This window comes from Monopterus albus, unplaced genomic scaffold (assembly GCF_001952655.1).
Source record: "Monopterus albus unplaced genomic scaffold, M_albus_1.0 scaffold40.1, whole genome shotgun sequence".
NCBI classification, from domain to species: domain Eukaryota; kingdom Metazoa; phylum Chordata; class Actinopteri; order Synbranchiformes; family Synbranchidae; genus Monopterus; species Monopterus albus.
This window is the reverse complement of record NW_018127920.1, coordinates 1,440,261-1,459,952: the sequence shown is the minus strand read 5'-3', so window position 1 is coordinate 1,459,952 and position 19,692 is coordinate 1,440,261. Positions and strand designations below refer to the sequence as shown.

Below are 19,692 nucleotides of genomic sequence, written 5' to 3'. Positions count from 1 at the left end.
GAGGTGGCCGACCGTGAGATGCACCTTAACAACCAGAAACAGGTACCTGGCTGCTAGTGGTCATGTGCTGGCTTTGGTTGTACTGTATGTGTGTGCGTATTTCTTCCCTGCTCATGTGGGTTTCCCTCAGCAGTCCAAAGAAAGCAAGTCAAGTAGACAGGCAATGGTCACTTATCCAAATTTGGTACGTTGTACTGATTCTGTTCCTGCAATAGACCGATACCCATAAAAGTCAGCCAGAAACCCAGTCACGATGTCTGACTCCAAATGTAAATGCAGTTTGTTTATTCATAATTTTGAACAATACTACTCCTTTTGTTGATTAGAGATGCTGTGGTTAAAGGTAGATAATGTAGTATTCAACCACTGCTGTGGAGCAATGTTTTTAAATGTGGATTCCTGTTGGGTACATGGGTGACATGATACCAATTTCTACCAGTGGCCCCATGCTGCAAGAAACGCTGAAATGAGGGCAGAAAAAAGAAGACTGCTAGGAAGTTAACAGATGTAAACAATACAGGGTTCAAAAGGATCAAAAATTGGCTTTTGCAAAAGTTTTATGAGGCAGGAAATTCCTCATTATCTACATTTGTATTATTATCCATTGGATTTATTCATATTTGATGGGTATTTTTGAGGATTTTGTTCTCTGACATAATTCAAATTTTAACAGGGAAACAATCCTTTCATCTGCTGTAACACCTTGCACGGGCCACGAGTCCATCACTAAGGAAACACATTTGAACCCAGTCAGTCACATCAGATTTCTGCATTACATTGCAACAAAATGCTAGCTGTCATTGGTTTAATATTTTGGGAAATAACAACAGTTGTAATCCTTCTTCTAGTTCAGGTTCCTTCTCACAGCCTACTACCCACTCAGATACCAGGTTTTTGCTTACTCACATTAGGTGATATCTTCTGCAATACCTGTGACAGGTGACCTAGACATCTCTCCCAGCTCTGACAGTGTTAAGTGTAAATCAGGCAGCAGAAACCCAGGAATATTTCAGTATTGTTATGTGCTATATTCTTGATACAGCGAGTGTGAGCGAGGAGGCTGTGTGATGTGTGCACTGCCCCTGTGGGAGGATCTGTGTGTGGGTGTCCAGCAGCGCTCTCGATCCTACCGGTTGTGTAACCAGCAATGGAAGTCATAGACGAGGGATGGGGTGGTGTGTGGGAGGAATGTGTCATCCCCATCACTCCCAGGTCGTGTCAGCTGTGGAAGCTTTGGACTTCAGAGGGCCATGGTGTTGCTGCAGCACTGGCTATATTTGTCTCCCCATGCTTTGTCTAAAGCAATGTGTTGTGAGACATAAAACACAGCGCTTTGTGTAGGCCTTGAGAATAACATAGAAAAACATACTGTGTCCAAACATGTCATGTAAATAACTCCACAGGAGAACTGATCCTGGCTTGGAGCAGCTTTTTTTAAATGTAGTTTTGGGGCTATGATTTAAACTGAACATGCTATTTTAACTGTCAGAGTCCAGGTATATTGTTTTAAGTTGCCATCAAAGTGCTGTTTCATGGTGTTGTGGCTGATAGATTTGCATTTCTGAGTCATAAATAAAGAAGCTGCATAATGGCCTTTTACCAACAGCTTCTGGTAGGAGAAAGATGAGAAAGTGGACGTGCCCTGTTTGTGTAAGGTCCTTTTAGGCAGGGACGCTGGTCACTTCTCTTTTATATACATTGAATTTAGCTTTGCTAAATGTTCCTTTGCTAGGCCCAAGTCTTTTTTTGAATTGCTACAGCAGTAGCAAATCATAGAGAAAAGATTAAACACTGATATTTCAAACAGTGAACCCTCCAGCACAGCCTCTAAGCAGTAAAATATTTTATCACCTTCTTCGCAGGTTAAAAGCTTAGGTGTGATTTTGGACAGTACCTTATTTTTTAATGCTCATGTAAACAATATAACTTGCACCTCTTTTTTTCATCTGCCACATTTTGCCAGGTTGCACTCTTTTCTGAACCAAGCCAACACTAAAATTCTTCTTAATGCATATGTGACTTCTCACATTGACTATTGTATCTCCCTTCTTTGTGGCATTCCTAAACGCTAGGACACCTGGGTCAAGAGTAGGCTTTCTGAGTCAAGGTTTAATTACAGCAACCTTAACAGCCTGTTAATAGAGAGAGATTAATCAGATCTAATACAGACATATTGATTAGGGGCAAAACATCTTTGAGCAGCCTGGTTGGGATGGAGTCTAAGAGACATGATGATGATTTAAATGAAGCAGTTGTTGAGGTCGACTCAGAGAGATCTATGGGAGAGAATCAGTCTAGAGCAGAGCAAGTATAAATGAGGTCTTACAGATGTTTCTAAAGTCATTGTGCTTAATGATACATCTGTGAGTTCCCATTAATTTTTTCTCTAATAGTTTTTATAGTGATTTTTTTTGTTGTTGAAGTTATTATTGTAGGTGTAGAGTGGTGGAATATAAGTAAGTACATTTACCCAAGCACTGTACTTAGTACAAATTTGACTTGCATGTACATTACATGAATACTCTTGTTACATATATGTATATGCTTCCTTGTATATTGTACTCCTATACATATATACATATAGTCAGTTTACACGCAGATCAATTTCACAATATGATGTATTATTAAAGATTAACTACCCAAAAGTGTTAACATGGTTAAATTACATAGCTCCCTGTCAACAAGCTACACATTAAAATTCTGCCCATGTGATAACGCACCATAACAATAATCTCTTCATAGCCAGTAACTCTTACACAGATTAACATTCCCCTATTTTGTGTGGGGAGAAACATTATTTTCTTAATCAATTAGCCTTGAAGCTAGAAATTACACTGCTTTCTTGATTTCTTCTAAAAAGAAGGGATGGCTTGAGTTGTGTCCTTGGCACAGGCTGGCTTTCAAACAGGGGTTTTCCATATTTAAATCATGATTTGTCCCAGAATCTTGAGACACTGAAGACCACATGCACCATGCTGGAGGAGCAGGTTTTGGAGCTGGAGACCCTGAACGATGAGCTGCTGGAGAAGGAGAGACAGTGGGATGCCTGGAGGGCAACGCTGGAGGATGAGAAGAACCAAGCTGAGAGGAGGACTAGGGAGATCCAGAGGCTGCTGGACACAGAGAAACAGAACAGGTGACAACCACTCACACACACGCGCCACAACACCAGAACTGTGTGGACATTTATTGATTAAACTGTGTTTGTGTAAAATTTGATCTACAATTCTAGGTTTATTTTGTGTTGTAGTTTCCTTGTTACTCTATGTATTTAAATAGGTATGACTTTCACATTGCTCCAAGAGCTTTGAATTTTTCCCTTCTGGCTCCTCCACCTACACTCTTAATGCAGCAGGGGCATATTCTCCACAGTTTATCCAAATGTGTTTTGGAAACTATATACAATTACAGTACTTTCTGAGGTGGTGTAGGCAGGACAGGATGGTGAAAATTTGCTACAAATAAAAGCATATTAAAACACATAACGAGTGTTTTATTATGTGTTTTTCTTTAAAAGTCTTTAAATTACTAAACAGAACTGCAGACTAGCAACTCCCCAGTTTAAAGGGTGGAGAGATACAACTGAACTTATTTAATTTATTTTTATATCAACAACAAAAAGTCACTGAAACATTTTTTAGCCCAGAGGTTGTACTTTGAGAGTCAAACTAACAACAGTAAACAATGGTTTTCTGGGTGTTGTAGGCTCCGTGCAGAGCAGCGCAGCTCTGAATCTCGCCAGGCTGTGGAACAAGCAGTCAAGGAGCACAAAGCTGAGATCCTGGCCCTGCAGCAGGCCCTCAAAGACCAGAAACTCAAAGCTGAGAGCCTTGCCGACACTGTAAGCATTTCCCGCTGCTGAAGCAGTATTTCACTTTTTCTTTTTGGCTAGCACATGTTACAGCAAACTGACCCTGCTTTCTGTTCTCAGCTGAATGATCTGGAGAAGAAACATTCCATGCTGGAGATGAACGCCCGCAGTTTGCAGCAAAAGCTGGAGAGTGAGAGGGAACTGAAGCAAAGACTGCTTGATGAGGTCTGTATTTTTCATGCGATATATTTAAATATTTTTAAAATATTTTATCACAGGGTTCAGACGGTTTTACCTTCACAGCAAGAGAAACTGCAGCAACAGATGGATGCCCAGAAGAACCACATCTTCCGTCTCACCCAAGGGCTGCAGGAGGCTCTGGACCAGACCGACCTGCTGAAAACTGAGAGGACTGACCTAGAATACCAGCTGGAGAACATCCAGGTGCTGCTACACACACATGATAATATGATAATCACTTTTACTGGCCAAGTATGTTGCACACACAAGGCATTTATCTTGGTACAGAACCGTCCACATATACACATCCACATATTCCTACTAATGTATATGCACAGAAAACACACATAGCCAGAGAATATGAGGAGGCTGAGTTCCCAGTCAATGCAGGCACATGTGCACTTACTGGATTGCGAGCAAATCTTTCTGTCATTTGTGGTCTTGTTTCTCCCCCACTGTTCTATCCCTTTGTTTTAATGGTGAAAGACGCATGAAGAGATATATGCCTCCCCCACTTTTTGTTTTACCCCACAGCATACACCCTCCCCCTTTCTCTCCGTCTCTCTGTCACCCTGTCTGTGCGAAGTGAAATACTTGAGGAGAAATTCATGGCAGTAGTGATGTTCACTTAGCTCCACCTGCAGGCTGTGTACTCCCATGAGAAGGTGAAAATGGAGGGGACCATCACCCAGCAAACCAAGCTCATAGACTTCCTCCAGGCCCAGGCCCATGGTGGCTCCAAGAAGAAGAAGGTCAGATGGAAGTACACATTTAATAGTTTATAGTTTGCCAGTCTTCCGACACATGGCTGGGTGTTTTGGGAAACCCTGACAAATTTGAGCCCCTCAAGGCCAATTTGTGCTTTGTGATATTGGGCTACACAAATAAAACTTTTACTTGGCTTGATAAGTTTTTACATTTTTTATCTGTAGAGTGAGATGAATGTCTTTGTCCTGCCCGACCACTATCACCTCACAACATACTAAAGTAAGCAAAACCTTCCTAATCCAGTTAGGAATACATAAACATGGTATAACATAACAGTTGCAATGATTTTCACTTTTTCTAGTGCAAAAATATCCTCAGGTACATTCTTGTAAAATCAGTACACTGATTACACATTTGGATACGAGAGAGTGAAGGGACAAGTTCACCATTACATAATTATTTAGATTTTCTCTGAGAATGTGTTTAATAAATACATATTTAGGCTTTTGAATTACAATGACATGTTTCATAATTACTTATTACATAGGTTAAATTCAGGGCAGCCGCAAATGAGTTACATTATGCATAAACTATCATTACAATTTCCACCAGCCTCTGTGCACATCCAAGGAGTTGTGGATTGTCACCACACACACACACACACACACACACACACACACACACACACACACACAGATTTAGAGTCAGAGCTCATGGGAGAGTAATCTTTTTCTTGGCAAAACGTTAGATGGATTCTACTGGCTTTTCGCTTCTGATCTCATGTTCTATGTTTGTTTGCGTTTGCTTGTATGTGTCTCAGGGTCTGTTTGGGCGCCGCCGGGAGGACCTGTTGGCTGCCATGGCTGCACAGGCCCAGGCTCAGGGGCAGGTCCAAGGCCAGGTTTCCCCCGTGCCCCCCATCCAGCCAGTGCCTGTGCAGTACAGCGACATGAAGACGGCGCTGGACAAAGAGCGTGCTCGCTGCTCTGAGCTGGAAGAAGCTCTGCAGAAGATGAGAGCAGAGCTACGATCGCTGAGAGAGGAAGGTCAGTGTGTTCCTCTGTAGCAGTTTATACATTCTGTTTGAACATGTTTCTGCACACCATTCATTTTTACAATAATATACTGCTAATATTATCTTTGAACAACAGAAAACATTTTATTCCCTTTGATAAAAACATGAATCACATAGATAAATAAAAGTGATATAAGTACAATTAATCATTTACTTCAAACCCAGCGCTCCAGTATAAAGAGCATGGTAATGCTACAAACCCCGCTACAACACGGCAGCAGATGATTATGTCGGCCATGGTGAAGTCTCCTGAGCACCAGCAGGGCCCAACCAACCTGGCTCCCTCTAACTCGGGACGCAGGAAAGAGACTGCAACACCTGAGGGTGAGTGAAGGGATGAACATGCAGGCTCGTAGCTTCATACATGACATATGCCCACCCTAGACTGTACACAAGTACACACACGTTTGCATAGCTATCTTTGTGAGGACAATCTACCCTAAACCTCATTCTAACCTGATCGTTAAAGGCAAGTCTGAGCCTTCAAACAGCCCTTTGAAGAGATGTGAGAAAGTGAGGACTGGCCAAAATTTTCTGACTTTCCCATGGGATGTAATTCAAATCGGTCCTCACACTGCTGGCCACACACACACACACATCTTACTATAGTTGTGAGGACACTCATTGATATAATATGTTCCCTAGCCCCTTACCCTAAACATAACCATCACAACTGTCTAGCCCCAACCTTTGAAAACTAACTAACCTAAGCCCAGTTTTAATCTGACCCCTAAAATTAAGTCTTAACCTTCAAATAGCCCGTTGAACTTGTAAAAACCAGTTAAAATATCCTCACAATGCCAAAGTGTCCTCACAACAATGGCATTAAAAATGTGTCTACACAATGTAATAAACACATAATACACATGGAGACATACATTAGAGCCACACTAATCTCACTGGCAAAGGGTTACTTATAGAGCTCTTCCTATCCTTTTTCCCACACACCTTTCAGAGAGAAGGAGGGTCACTTTTGAAAGTAAGTCGTCCAAACTCCTAGTTTCTGCAGTTCAGCCTCTTATCGTGCTTCTCCTTTTGTCCCATCCACATCCTTCAAAGGCCAGATTTTAAAAGCTCTGCACTTTAATCAAAGGTCACACCCCACCAGACTGGTTAGGTGACGCTGAGACATGGTCTAGGAAATTTCCTCCTTTTCAGTGCATAGCTTTAGAAATCTGAAGCGTTTTATCTTGGTTGCTAAAGCTTAGCCAGTCTGATTTGCAGAACTGTCTGCTCTTTAATTCACTACAATCCCAACTGAACTTCACATCATACACTATGGGAGATGTACCGATGACAAATGATGGTACCGATGATGATGGTAATGCACAAAATGCTGTTTGAGCCCACACTCTGAATGACACTACAGGTATTATTCAGTCACTGTATTTAATCCCACAAAAGAATCAAGATTACAACGGCAGAGGTAAGACTGGATGATCCCTGTCTTATTCTTATGTAATCAGCAATTGATCATAGAACAAAACAGAGAAGAAAAACAACAGTAGAAAACAGAACATAAAATAAAAAATGCAGCAGTGAGTGGGCACAAGCAAAGGGATTGATTGAATCAATATTCTTTTTTTCAAGCCTTTTTTTCATCAGAGTTTACTTGCTTATGCATTTCGCTAAACATCTTTCTGTTCTTGTGGAAACCTTCCTTTGTTGAGCTGATTTCATAGCTGGTTTGGAATGGTGCGTCTCAGGTGATGGATGCTACACATCCAGTAAGGCAGGATGGAGCTGCCTGCCCTCACTGTGTTCCATAACTGTATGCAGAGTATGGCCGTCGTCTGAAGGACAGTCAGAGAGACAGAGAGAGGGAGAGAGAGAGGGTGGTGCACCACAACACCCCTCACCGCTTCACAGTGGGACTCAACATGAGAGCTGCCAAGTGCACCGTGTGCCTGGATACTGTGCACTTTGGTCGTCAGGCTGCTACCTGTCTCGGTGAGTTACGTGCGCGTCCACAAAGACAGCTGTGAACTCAGTGATCCACAGGAAAGAGAATAGAATGGTATTTTCTATTTTACAGAGCAAACATTAAAGTTAATTTGTAATTCTAGCCTTCCTTCCTGCTGTCGTTTGTGGATCATAAATGGGAGTATTATTAGGATGAGTGAGACCATGGTGACAGTTCTGACTGCTGCCTCTCAGTCACTCCCATTGTTCTGCCTAAGCTTTTTATAACATCATGTTATTGTGTTGGAGAAAAGAAAAGAAACATGTAAACACACCTCTGATTTATTGCAGTGATGCTTTTCAGATATTTAACTCACATGCACTGAACACAAACTTGTGTTTGGATCATTAACGCTATGTGATGTGGTTGTGCTGGAGTACCTACTGTAAGCACGCCTTAAAATGAAGGCGTCAACATTGAATTTTTATCATTTTCATTTGTTAACCCTTTTATTTCCCTACCCTTTGCTAAGACTCCCCCCCTCTTTTTTTGATGGCATACAAGTATGTGGCATTGTGTTTTTTCTCCCCAGAATGTCATGCTTTGTGCCACCCAAAATGCTCCCCCTGCCTCCCAGCCACGTGTGGCATGTCCAGCGACTGCTCATTGCATCTGTCTGAGGGCCTGTGTCGGGACAAAGGCAACTCCCCAGGCCCGCAGCTCAAGGAAGCTGGTGGACACATGCACCTGGAGGGCTGGATGAAACAGCCCAGGTTAGATAATGGCACAATGACATGACTGTTTAGATATTTCTCACACTGTTCTGTACCAGGGAAGGTAACTACTGGGGTGCAGATCACGGATGGTCAATAAATCCACGAATCTGTCAGAAAGAAGCTCGACTAATGAGCAACAAGCTTCTGTTCTGTCCAGTCAGACTGGCCCGAGATGCATCCAGACATTGTGCGTTGGTGCAAGGTGCTACTGAACGGTTTCATGTGTGTTTTGGCTTATATGCTCCAAAAAGTTTAACATCTATGCCGAGCAGAGGCACTCTGTTATGTTCTGTCTGGTACTTAAACCAGTTTAAACAAAGAGACAAAGACATTTGTAGAGTTTCAGGCAAAAATTGTTTTTTTTTTTTTTTATATATTATTCCTGCTTTTTTTAATGATGCAGTTGCCTTGTGTGTTTTCAGGAATGGGAAGCGAGGCCAAGGCTGGGAGAGGAAATTTGTACTTAAACCAGTTTAAACAAAGAGACAAAGACATTTGTATAGTTTCAGGCAAAAATTGTTTTTTTTTTTTTTTATATATTATTCCTGCTTTTTTTAATGATGCAGTTGCCTTGTGTGTTTTCAGGAATGGGAAGCGAGGCCAAGGCTGGGAGAGGAAATACGTGGTCTTGGATGGGACTAAAGTGTCCATCTATGAGATCGAGCCCAGAGAGGGTTGACTGTCTTTTTTAACTGTCTGGATATTTAATAGAACAACTGAATAGAAGTTCGACCACAGCTGCCAGATGCTACGACTAGTTACACATTTGTTTGTTCTGTGTGTGTTCCTCAGAATCAGTGAAGCCGCTGGAGGAGTTTGACCTGTGTCTGCCAGATGGGGAGGTGGTGGTTCATGGAGCAGTAGGAGCATCTGAGCTACCAAACACTGCCAAGTCAGGTAGACACAAAGTGGGCTGCTCTACAAATAAAAATCCTTCTTTAAGATATTACATCTGCTTGGTCTGTAACTTTTCCCCAGACCTGCAACACATTTGTTTGATATAAAACTTTATTCTCATGTTTTATTGTTCTTTAAATATGCATCTCAGTGGAGCTGTGGCTCTCACAGTCAGATGTGAAACTCTAACCCTCAGGGGTCACTTACAAGGTTCCAGGCAGCCCCTGGATTTACCATAATGAATTAGAAACTATTAGAATAAGAAAACAATGAAGTCATGGCTATATCTCATATCTCTGATCCCTGTATATCAGATGTCCCCTACGTCCTGAAGCTGGAGTCCCGTTGCCACACCCCCTGCTGGCCTGGACAGTCCGTTTACTTCATGGCCCCCAGTTTCCCAGACAAGCAGCGCTGGGTGGCTGTCATGGAGTCTGTGGTGGCCGGGGGGCGAGTGGCACGAGAGAAGGCCGAGGCCGACGCAGTGAGTATCTCTGGAGCAGGCGAGGGGCAACTGGCTCTCTGCATCCACAGTGTCCGAGGACTCAAATCATAAACCGATACGACTGCAGTCACAGATCTTGTCTATGACTGGGGTCGTAAACTCACTGTTTATATAAACCAGGTCTGTTCATGAGGAGCTGATTGACCCTCTAGCTATTTTAATACTTACTGTAGGTTTAGATTTTAATGGATAACCCCCAGTTTCACTTATATGTGTCGTTAATTGTCCCCTTCTTCTCTCCTCTCTCCTTTTCTTTCTCACTCCCGTTTGTTGCTTTGTCATCACGCCACATTGTATGTCCGGTATATGGGCATGTTTTGTTAATTTGCTCTTTTCTGCCCATTCCACTGGGTGTCATTACACACATAGGCTGCTGTGTCTAAAAGACAAATGGTTCTGTCTCCTCTGGTCCAGGTAAAGCCTTACCAAGCTGTAGACACAAGACCCCCACACACACACACATCCCTGAGTGTTGTTCATGAGGCACGCAGTAGTGCATGTGTCTGTCATTGTGCTGGTTGGTCATCCTCTCCCCTGCTCTCACTTCACCTGCTGACCGCTCCCCACTCTGTCCTCACATCCTGTACAGACTCTGTTGATGTAAATGTTTGAATGTCGCTGCAGTATTCTTCCCTCTCTTCTGTGTCCTGTTTTACAACCATGGTAGACAAATTCTCACCAAGATGTCTGATCATCTTTGGGTTGATCCTCTCCAGCTGTCCTGTTCAAAGGAGCAGAGATCACAGTGGGTTCTTACCTGCTCGTGTACTCGTCTGTTTTTACCCTGCTGTCCCTCTGCACACTCTTTAGAGACTGGGACTCAAGTCACGTGACTCATCTGTCAGACACCAATCACAAACCTGATGACATAACTTGGAGGGTTTAGACTTGATTGTGGCGTGGTTTGAAATGACTGAACTAATATTGTCCTAACATGCTGCTGTTGCCTGTTCAGGTTAGCCGGTCAGCAGTGAGGTACCTCATGCTATAAACATCAAATGAAATGAATGAATTCTTAAAAGTCTGGTGAGTTTGTCATATTCTTTGAGAAACCTGTTAAACTAGTCCATTAACTGTAATGTTTTCAATGACAGTAGCTCCATGCTGATGCTTCTGGTAATACTGGTAATAATGAATCAGTTAATTCAGATTTAAGCAAGATTAGTGCTTCTGGACTTTAACTATTAAACCCTCGTCACTTAGGGCTGCGCAATTTCTGCCTAAAGTCGGTGTCCAGACTGAAGTGAACAGGAAACACTCAAACTGGCGACTGACTGGGTCCCACCTCTGACGCTGTCCGCCTGCACACAGTCGTGCAGCCGTCCAGACCCCTCTGTCCTGCTCCTCTGCTGCCCGCCCCTGAGGTCATGTTGAGGTCACGACCAGCTGACCCCTCACCTCTCTCTGCTCTTACAGAAGCTGCTAGGAAACTCGCTACTGAAGTTGGAAGGAGATGATAGGCTGGATATTAACTGCACCCTCCCTCTCACAGATCAGGTACTCTAGTGTAGAACATACAGCATCATTTATCTGTTTTATTGTTTTTATCCACAATAGTAGTTAACGCTCAAAATTAGAATGAGCTTAACGTATGGATGGACACGGAGCACAGAGCAGATGCTCGGGCCCGCTGCCTTGGTTTGCCACATGCTTCTCCTGTTTTTACCCTCTTCACCAGAATACTCATGGCTATGTTTATGCCTGTGTTTGGCTGCTGTGCTGCAGATCGTTCTGGTGGGCTCTGAAGAGGGTCTGTACGCCCTGAATGTTATCAAGAACTCCCTGACTCACATCCCTGGTCTGGGATCAGTCTTTCAGATCCAAATCATCAAAGACCAGGAGAAACTGCTGATGATTGTCGGTGAGGTGTCAGGCTCTGTCATTTTCAGTAGATGAAGTGGGTTGTCTCCTGGCTTGACCTGGATCGGCTATTTTAACGTCTGTGTGCTGCAGGGGATGAGAGGGCGCTGTGCCTGGTGGAGATTAAGAGAGTGAAGCAGTCTCTGGCTCAGTCCCACCTGCCCAGTCAGTCGGAGCTGGCTCCCTACATCTTTGAGACGGTGAAGGGCTGCCATCTGTTTGCTGCTGGGAGAGTAGGTCTTCCACTGGGGAACCTGAGAAAAAGCAGACTGTGGGCTTCACAATATTTGCTGACTCACTTGTTGGTGTAAAAATGTGATTTTAGAAAGTGACTTTTCTTTACAGATAGACAACAGTCCTTCTATTTGTGCTGCCATGCCTAACAAGATAACCATCCTGCGCTACAATGACAACCTCAACAAATACTGCATTCGTAAGGTGGGTACAGCCTGTTAGTTACACATACATGTGTAATTATTACAGTTATGTTTCATTATAACATATATTGGAAGGTAAAAGGCACATTATATATTAAAAAGAGAAATTATGGAGGAAACAGGTAGAAAATAATAGGAATGCAAATTAAAATACATGTTTTGGTAGCAGACTTGTGTGAATAAGAAAGTAGGTTGTCAGGTAAAGTTGAATATCACCAACTGAATCCGCTGAAAATGTGTCTCCTTCCTAGTTACAAGGTGGCAGTGTTCATGGCTGTATTGTTATGTTTGTCCACATTAAAAAAAAAGAATAAGAGATTTGAAACACGGAGGCCTTTTGCCACCATGAAGGTTTCTTGCCTAAACCAAACCAAAGCCTCTCTTACTCATGTCCAAAATCCTAAATCTCACAGGAAATTGAAACTCTGGAGCCCTGCAGCTGCATCCATCTGACCAGCTACAGCATCATCATCGGCACCAACAAGTTCTATGAGATTGAAATGAAGCAGTTTGTGCTTGAGGGTGAGGATACAAGTCAAGTGTTTGCTCACTCAAATATTCTGCTTCTCTACATTTATTTTACAGATGTAGCTGTATTACATACAGTACTGCATATAATAGTGGTATGGAGTTATTTTGCACAGTAAGACTTTATTCTGTAATGATATAAAATGCCATTTATTGTTTTCTAGTAAACTAACTGATGGACGGTACATAGGAGAGCTAGCTCCACTGCCGAGGAGCCTTCTGCCTGCACTGTACCTATTGCAGGCAGTTATTTTATAAGACAGACTGGGGAGGCCATTGTTGCCTTTACTGGCCTCTGGTTGGTACCCAGAATCCTACAGGTACCAGGTAATAACAGGAATACTGGGGAGTTGTCTGAAAATAGTGTCCTATTTACCCACAGCAGCAGGGGCCTGGTTCATGAAGCAGGGCGGTGTTTGCTGGATCACTGTGCACAATGAAGTAGACCCAGTGTTTAACCCAGGTCCTCTGTTTCATCCACCCCAGAGTTCCTGGATAAGAACGACGTGTCACTGGCCTCAGCGGTGTTTGCAGCCTCCACCCACAGTTTCCCCATTGCCATCATGCAGGTGGCCAGCGGCATGCAGAAGGAAGAATACCTGCTGTGTTTTCATGGTGGGTTTGAGTGAACAACTCCTCTACACACTGTTGTGTGGTCTGCTCTCAGCAGGTAACTGCAGTACAGACTGTCACTGTGAGGAAACAACCATCAGTATGAACACAAAACATATAGTTTTAGTGTTCTCTCTTTAACCTTAACTCTGTTTCGTACAAAGGTGCTGACGCTTGTCTTTAGATGTCATTGCACCCTCCTGCATTATTTGTGAACTGATGCTGTCAGTGATGCTGCTCTCCACACACAAGGCCCCTCTGGTGCTATCTTGGGGTTAAACACAGTTGAGGCTTAGTGTATGATAAGTTTTATCTATGCGACAGAGTTTGGAGTGTTTGTGGACACGTACGGACGGAGAAGCCGCACTGAGGAAATTAAGTGGAGCCGCCTGCCTCTGTCTTTTGGTAAATAAATCTCATCACTCCTGTTGCTTTATGCTGCAGTAATACGGCAATCAGCCATACAGCATCACATAATAACAGCTGTATAACTTTGCTCTGTTTTCTGGCGCAGCCTACAGAGAGCCCTACCTGTTTGTCACCTACTTCAACTCCTTGGACGTCATCGAGGTTCAGGGACATGCTGCTCTGGGGTGAGACATGCCACTCGAGTTGTACCAAACACTTTTAAACACGTTGGTATTGGCTCTTAGCTGCATCTCCCACATCGCTGTCCTTGCTTGTAGTCCTACAGTACTGGGCCACCTGGACATCCCCAATCCTCGCTACCTGGGCCCCGCTATCTCCTCCGGGGCCATTTACCTGGCCTCCTCCTACCAGAACAAGCTGCGGGTTATCTGCTGTAAGGGAAGTCTGATCAGAGAGTCTGGAGAGCTTCAGAGGACCAGCTCCAGCCGAGGGTCAGCTCCCACTGTCATGTTTGACCTCTCTTTACTTTTGTTGGGGCAAAAATAAATAAATAAATACAACAGAAGAGAGGAAACAGACAGAATCGAACTTACACTCTGTAGGAGGCATGAAAAACACCCGAACACCTATAAAATACACATAAAAACAGATCACCCTAGTACAGATGCATCGTTGAGTCCGTTTGCCACCAACAGTGCCATCTGCTGTAAAATATAACATCTTCTTGTTGGTTTGCTGGATCAAACTGGTGGCCGCTGCAGTGAGGCCCCGCTCTCTGCTGTGTTTCCTACAGTAGTCCCAGTAAGAGAGGCCCGCCCACCTACACAGAGCACATCACCAAGCGCTTGTCTTCGGGCCCCGGCAGCCATGACGGCCTGCATCGGGAGCCCAGCACCCCACATCGTTACCGGGAGGGCCGCACCGAATTCAGACGGGACAAGTCCCCTGCACGACCGCTGGACAGAGAGAAATCACCCGGCAGGGTGCTGGACAGTCGCAGGGAGAGGTCCCCTGGGAGATTTGCGGACAGCACCCGACTCCACGCTGGGTCTGTCCGAACACAGCTCGCCCCTGTTAACAAGGTACTGTGGGTCTGTTCTGGTGGCTGGGAGGCTAAGACGTACACCATATAACCAAACATCCCCAGTGTGATATGAGTCGTGGTCATACCCCCTTTCTCTTCCTCTGCTTCCTGTCTGTCTCAACGCTCCACTGGTCAGTTATCCACACAACATAAGCTCCTGTAACACCTGTGCACCCAGCACAGGAAGGGTCTGTCCCTGAACATGTGGTATTTTCATTTGCGTTTGTAGTTTACACCAGTGGTTCCCAGCAGTGCCTGCTTGTGACCCCTTGTCTTAAAAAAGAATTTTATGTTAAGAAAATATTTTGAAACAAACAAAAACCAATATTTTTTTCAATTTGTTAATCAGCTTACAACCCCTCAGATGTATCTTGTGACTCTTTGGACCCCCATGTTGGGAACATTTCCTTTGAGCAAAGTAGGAACAACAGCAAATAATAAAAAAGGGAATATTTGAAAAGTAGCAAAAACCTATATTAATATATAATGGAAAAAACAATGGTAAATGGTTAAAATAATAATATACAGTAACAATTTTTATGTAACATTAAGATGCATGCAATGTAGAACAAATGAGGATGATATGAGGATACGTAGCGAGCAACAAAAACAAATATTACCTGTGGTACCAGAGGTGTTCTGATATCCTATGAGCCTTTGCTTATTGAATTTGATGAGAGCCCCTCATTGTGTTTGTCATGTTGCCTCGGCCGTTAATACACAGCGCTTCTCTTCCAGCTGTTTCTGTTCTGCAGGCTGGAAGTGATGCTTCCTTTTCACTACTAGTCTTTGGCTTCTCTGTTTGTTCTCACTGCTCAGGTCATTCTCCCTCATATCATCAAACAGCAAGTGAACTACTTCGAACTGGGATTGTACCTTAAATGTATCCCAACATACTCTGAAAGTGGCAGGCATGTTTTTTTTGCCACATTTTTAATAATTTATATCAAAGGATCATTCTGGCAATGTTCTATTTTTCTCACTGTCAGATCCCATGAAAGACCAAAACCTAGAGCACTTCAGTGAACCACATGATGACATGTTCCTTCATTACTATCAGCACACACATGGTAGTGTATTGTCACTCAACCCCACATACTCTGTCCTGCTGCTGGAAACACTCATTATACCAACTGTGGATGTATCCGTCCCCAAAACACGTGCTCCAGTGGTGTATGTCATGTCCACTGACATCATTGATTCATTTGCCCCTGTTCTTGTCTTACAGGTGTGGGATCAGTCATCGGTGTGAATCCATCTCCACGCTGCTCCTGATTGGATGTTGAAGAGAAACCAAGGGAACCCCTCGATCCACTCTAAGTGCAAGCACACACACATGCACACATACATGCGCATACCTCACCCAGGCTGACAGTCAGCCCTATTGTCTGTACCTAGTGCAGTCTCAGTTCTTCATTCAACAACACAACAACCTGCACTAGGAGACGTCTCCTATGACAATCCTCTCTGTTCTGACATGTGCTTTCATGGGAAAAGTCCCACAGTAGATTTGGCAGCAGGGAACTTAGAGTACGCTGATCTACAGATCAAGAGAATCTACTTTATAAAATAGACTTAAAGTTGTAAATATTGCCATCTGAGTTTTTATAGATAAAGGGAATAGTCGGTTGGTAAAGCCATGTCTATTTTTTTAAAAAGAGTTTCTAAAGCTGTTACAGGGAGATTACTGATGTCGCTGGTTAAGAAAACTCTATCAACAGTTCATTAGAATCTGAAATATCACATTTGGTTTTTCTCAGTTTGGAGAATGAAACCAACATTAGTCACTCCCATAAATCATGAAGAGAACGTCTGAGGAGGCAACACTTTGCACATGAGATTGGATTGAAACAGGAGTTAAAACTTGTTACATAACCAGTCCTCTCTCTCTCTCTCTGGATCAAATTTCTGGTCCTCTCGACTCAATAGCCTTTCATATATATATTTGCATATGATTGCTTTATTGACAGTCGTCGCCTGGCCATACTTTGTAAAAATATTATTAAGCAGTGTTTTGCTCCAAGTGTTCCTTGTGTTGTTTTTAGCAAACCTAAGACAAAGAAATGCGCAGCTCTGCCTCTTGTGCCGGGCGTGGTGCAGCCAGGCTGGCTGTCGCCGCCTCTGGTGGGGCTTAGTCCGCCACCGGTGCCGCCGCCTCTGCTGCTGTGGTGCAGATGTCCTGTGTCTGTGCAGTGATATGAAGTTTAGTAATCGTCGGGGGTCGCCACTTCCTAGTACCGTTTCTTTAGAGCCAGTAAGACCACCTCGATTCATCACATCAGTAAGCATGACTAACTTCGAGCAGCACCTGTCGCTCATCTTGATTCTCTCTTGGTTGTTCCTTTCTGTCATGTATTCAATAAGTAGACATTGGTGTTAGAAGTAACTTAAGATTTTCCTGATTTTTAGAGATGTATACTGGTACATGCATTAAACATGACTGAAGTGTTTGACTGTTTTCTTCTCTGTGCGTTTTTCCATCATACCTGAGTGTGATCTTGTATGAATGAGAGCAGGTGTCAGGTGTTGCTAGCAGACAACGCAATAGGTTTATCTAGTTTATTTTTACTTCTACAACAATGTAATGCTCTTTAAAGTAAATCCAACAAAACCAAATATTCAGACTGAACAAGGAGCACTTGTTGTTACAGGAACTTGCTATGTACAGCGACACACTCCTCTGACAGACACGAGAAGGTTCAAAGTGCTTATCAAACAGAAGGGAAAAAAGGAGGAAAACCCAACAAAAGCACAAGTGATCCCTTTGTAAGAGACCCGTAATAAAACTGCTTGGCACCAGTCTCCACCAAAAGAGACACACACGCAGTCACAGCACTGCTCGATGCATTTGCATGTACACACACTCGTAAGTGATTACTGGGCCGTTGCAGTGACGCCTCTGATAGACAGGTCAGTGTGAGTGAAGAGAAACACAAATGTATGCAGACCAAGAAGAGGAAAAAAATAAAAAATAAACACAGCAAGGGATCATCCTGACAACATGTTCTGGTGCCCTGTCCACCACCACCACCACCACCCCTCCCACAAACATACAACCATCAGCCATCATGCTTGTTACAATACTGAAAAGCACAGCACACCTTCACTTTCAGCTTTCTTTTGATGCACTTTGTGGCAGTGTCTATTTAGTGTCATGTGCAAAAAAATAGGCTCTTTTTAAAAGACATTTCACATTCATGGATTGTTGAACAATATAAACTTGGCGGCCCACATCCCCGTGATGGCGGCACAACGCAGTGAGAGTTCATGCTGCAGTCATCGTGTCTACGGGGAAAGTGAAAGAGCTGCGGCCTCTGACTGGGCTGCTCTTCTTCAAATTATGCTCTTTGTCTGTGTTTACGAAATTGTGAATTACAAACTGTAACCCCGTATTTTCTTTCAACATTTAGGACAGACACACACATTGGGAGGAGTGTGATGCCATGGATCATATCATCTGCTAACAGGAGGCCTGATCTTAGATTCCAAGCCAGGTTTTTCTAAATGCAGCTCCCTTTTCCAGTTGGTCTCTGCAGATGGAGAGAACAGGGAGCTGCTCAGGGTCAAGGCACAACTTTAACCTGCTACATATTAAACGCAGTTGTACCATCTCAAATAAATTCATAAAGTAGTTTATGTTAGGATGATTAATGCCTCACAGTTGTTGCCATGGCATCATCCATTCAAGTGTTTTTGTAAATCTATACTTGACAGGATTTACAGTGTCTCGTCTATGAGGGGCAAACGGTTCCTTTTTTGCAGCTCCATGCGAAAGACCAGAGGTCGAGCTGTTGACTTAAACATGCACCACTTCCAAAGAGGAGCACAGAGAAAAACAAAGTTGTCAGGCCACTGCACACTCCAACCACCTGCTGATTCTAACAGGAGATGTCAGGATCACACCAGAGACACAGCTCCAGTATGACTGGAAGTCTCAACAAAATCATATGCTACACCTTTAATGCTCCAGCTAACAGGTGAGAAAACTGATTTAGAATAATAACAAAGGCCATTGTTGATGAAGTAAATCTGAAGAGTAATAATCACTCAGCAACTCCAAGCTCAGTGTGAATGTGTGTGCATGAACAAGTGTGTGTACAAACTAGAGGTAGTGTGTTTGAATGGAGTCATGTTTGTCTGTGTGAGTCGGGGGCTTTTAATTTTGGGCTGCTTGTTTTGGACCACGGTTTCTCAATGCATAGAGGTCTCACTGGCTACAGACACGCTCGCTCTGTCGTTGCAAGAATCACGTGACTGTCAAAGGTCGCACGATGCACTGCTTATATGTGCATGTGGAAACCCTTTCACCCACAATCCATGCTGTGATTGGCTGACAGAAAACAGGACGAGGGCCTTCGTAGCCACAGACTAGAACCAGCTTTCACTCCCCAGCTCATAAACACTGATTATCCTGTGGCGGTTTGAATTGTCTGGATTTAAAGACAGCAATTCAGCAACAAAACCTTAATAAATAAAATCAAAGTAATGGTCGCATTTAAAAGGGAAATCCACTGCAGCATCATAACAGGACACCCTGCCTCACTATTTAAAAAAAAAAAAAACAAACAAAAAAGAAAAAACACCTGTTACTTTCAACAGGGTGCAAAATACAGGTAGTTTTCTGCAAATAACATCATTAAAAAACAAAGAAATAAAAACCTTTTGGTGACTAAGTAAGTGAGCCACTATTCAAGAATTCTATACACGTCTCTTAAATGCTATATACGTAGGTATCTGAATATATTATTTTATTTGTTTAGTTTACAAAGTGTGTGTGTGTACCAGGTGGTCAGTCAGTGGGTGCCAGGCAGAGTGGACATCCCAGTGAAGGTTTTCTGACAGACTGATTCCATGTGGACTTCTAGCAAAACGCCCAGAGCCCTTTCT

The 19,692-nt window shown here is 43.3% G+C and overlaps 1 protein-coding gene across 3 annotated transcripts in view; it reads left to right on the top strand.

Annotated features, from left to right (window-relative positions):
* citb (citron rho-interacting serine/threonine kinase b) overlaps nt 1-19,367 on the top strand; it is a 50,768-nt gene extending 31,401 nt beyond the window's left edge. For all 3 annotated transcript variants that reach the window (XM_020599214.1, XM_020599212.1, XM_020599213.1), the window contains exons 16-39: nt 1-42; nt 2,943-3,136; nt 3,706-3,841; nt 3,932-4,036; nt 4,115-4,255; nt 4,696-4,803; nt 5,580-5,805; nt 6,000-6,158; nt 7,614-7,784; nt 8,330-8,510; nt 9,099-9,187; nt 9,306-9,410; nt 9,725-9,894; nt 11,332-11,412; nt 11,641-11,776; nt 11,869-12,008; nt 12,121-12,213; nt 12,626-12,734; nt 13,227-13,355; nt 13,677-13,757; nt 13,867-13,945; nt 14,039-14,212; nt 14,515-14,803; nt 16,034-19,367. The exon at nt 1-42 is cut by the window's left edge and continues 117 nt beyond it. In XM_020599214.1, coding sequence (XP_020454870.1) covers nt 1-42; nt 2,943-3,136; nt 3,706-3,841; nt 3,932-4,036; nt 4,115-4,255; nt 4,696-4,803; nt 5,580-5,805; nt 6,000-6,158; nt 7,614-7,784; nt 8,330-8,510; nt 9,099-9,187; nt 9,306-9,410; nt 9,725-9,894; nt 11,332-11,412; nt 11,641-11,776; nt 11,869-12,008; nt 12,121-12,213; nt 12,626-12,734; nt 13,227-13,355; nt 13,677-13,757; nt 13,867-13,945; nt 14,039-14,212; nt 14,515-14,803; nt 16,034-16,057 — 3,162 coding nt within the window. In that variant the 3' untranslated portion in view covers nt 16,058-19,367. The remainder of the gene's footprint in view (nt 43-2,942; nt 3,137-3,705; nt 3,842-3,931; nt 4,037-4,114; nt 4,256-4,695; nt 4,804-5,579; nt 5,806-5,999; nt 6,159-7,613; nt 7,785-8,329; nt 8,511-9,098; nt 9,188-9,305; nt 9,411-9,724; nt 9,895-11,331; nt 11,413-11,640; nt 11,777-11,868; nt 12,009-12,120; nt 12,214-12,625; nt 12,735-13,226; nt 13,356-13,676; nt 13,758-13,866; nt 13,946-14,038; nt 14,213-14,514; nt 14,804-16,033) is intronic.
* The last annotated feature ends 325 nt before the right edge of the window (nt 19,368-19,692 follow it).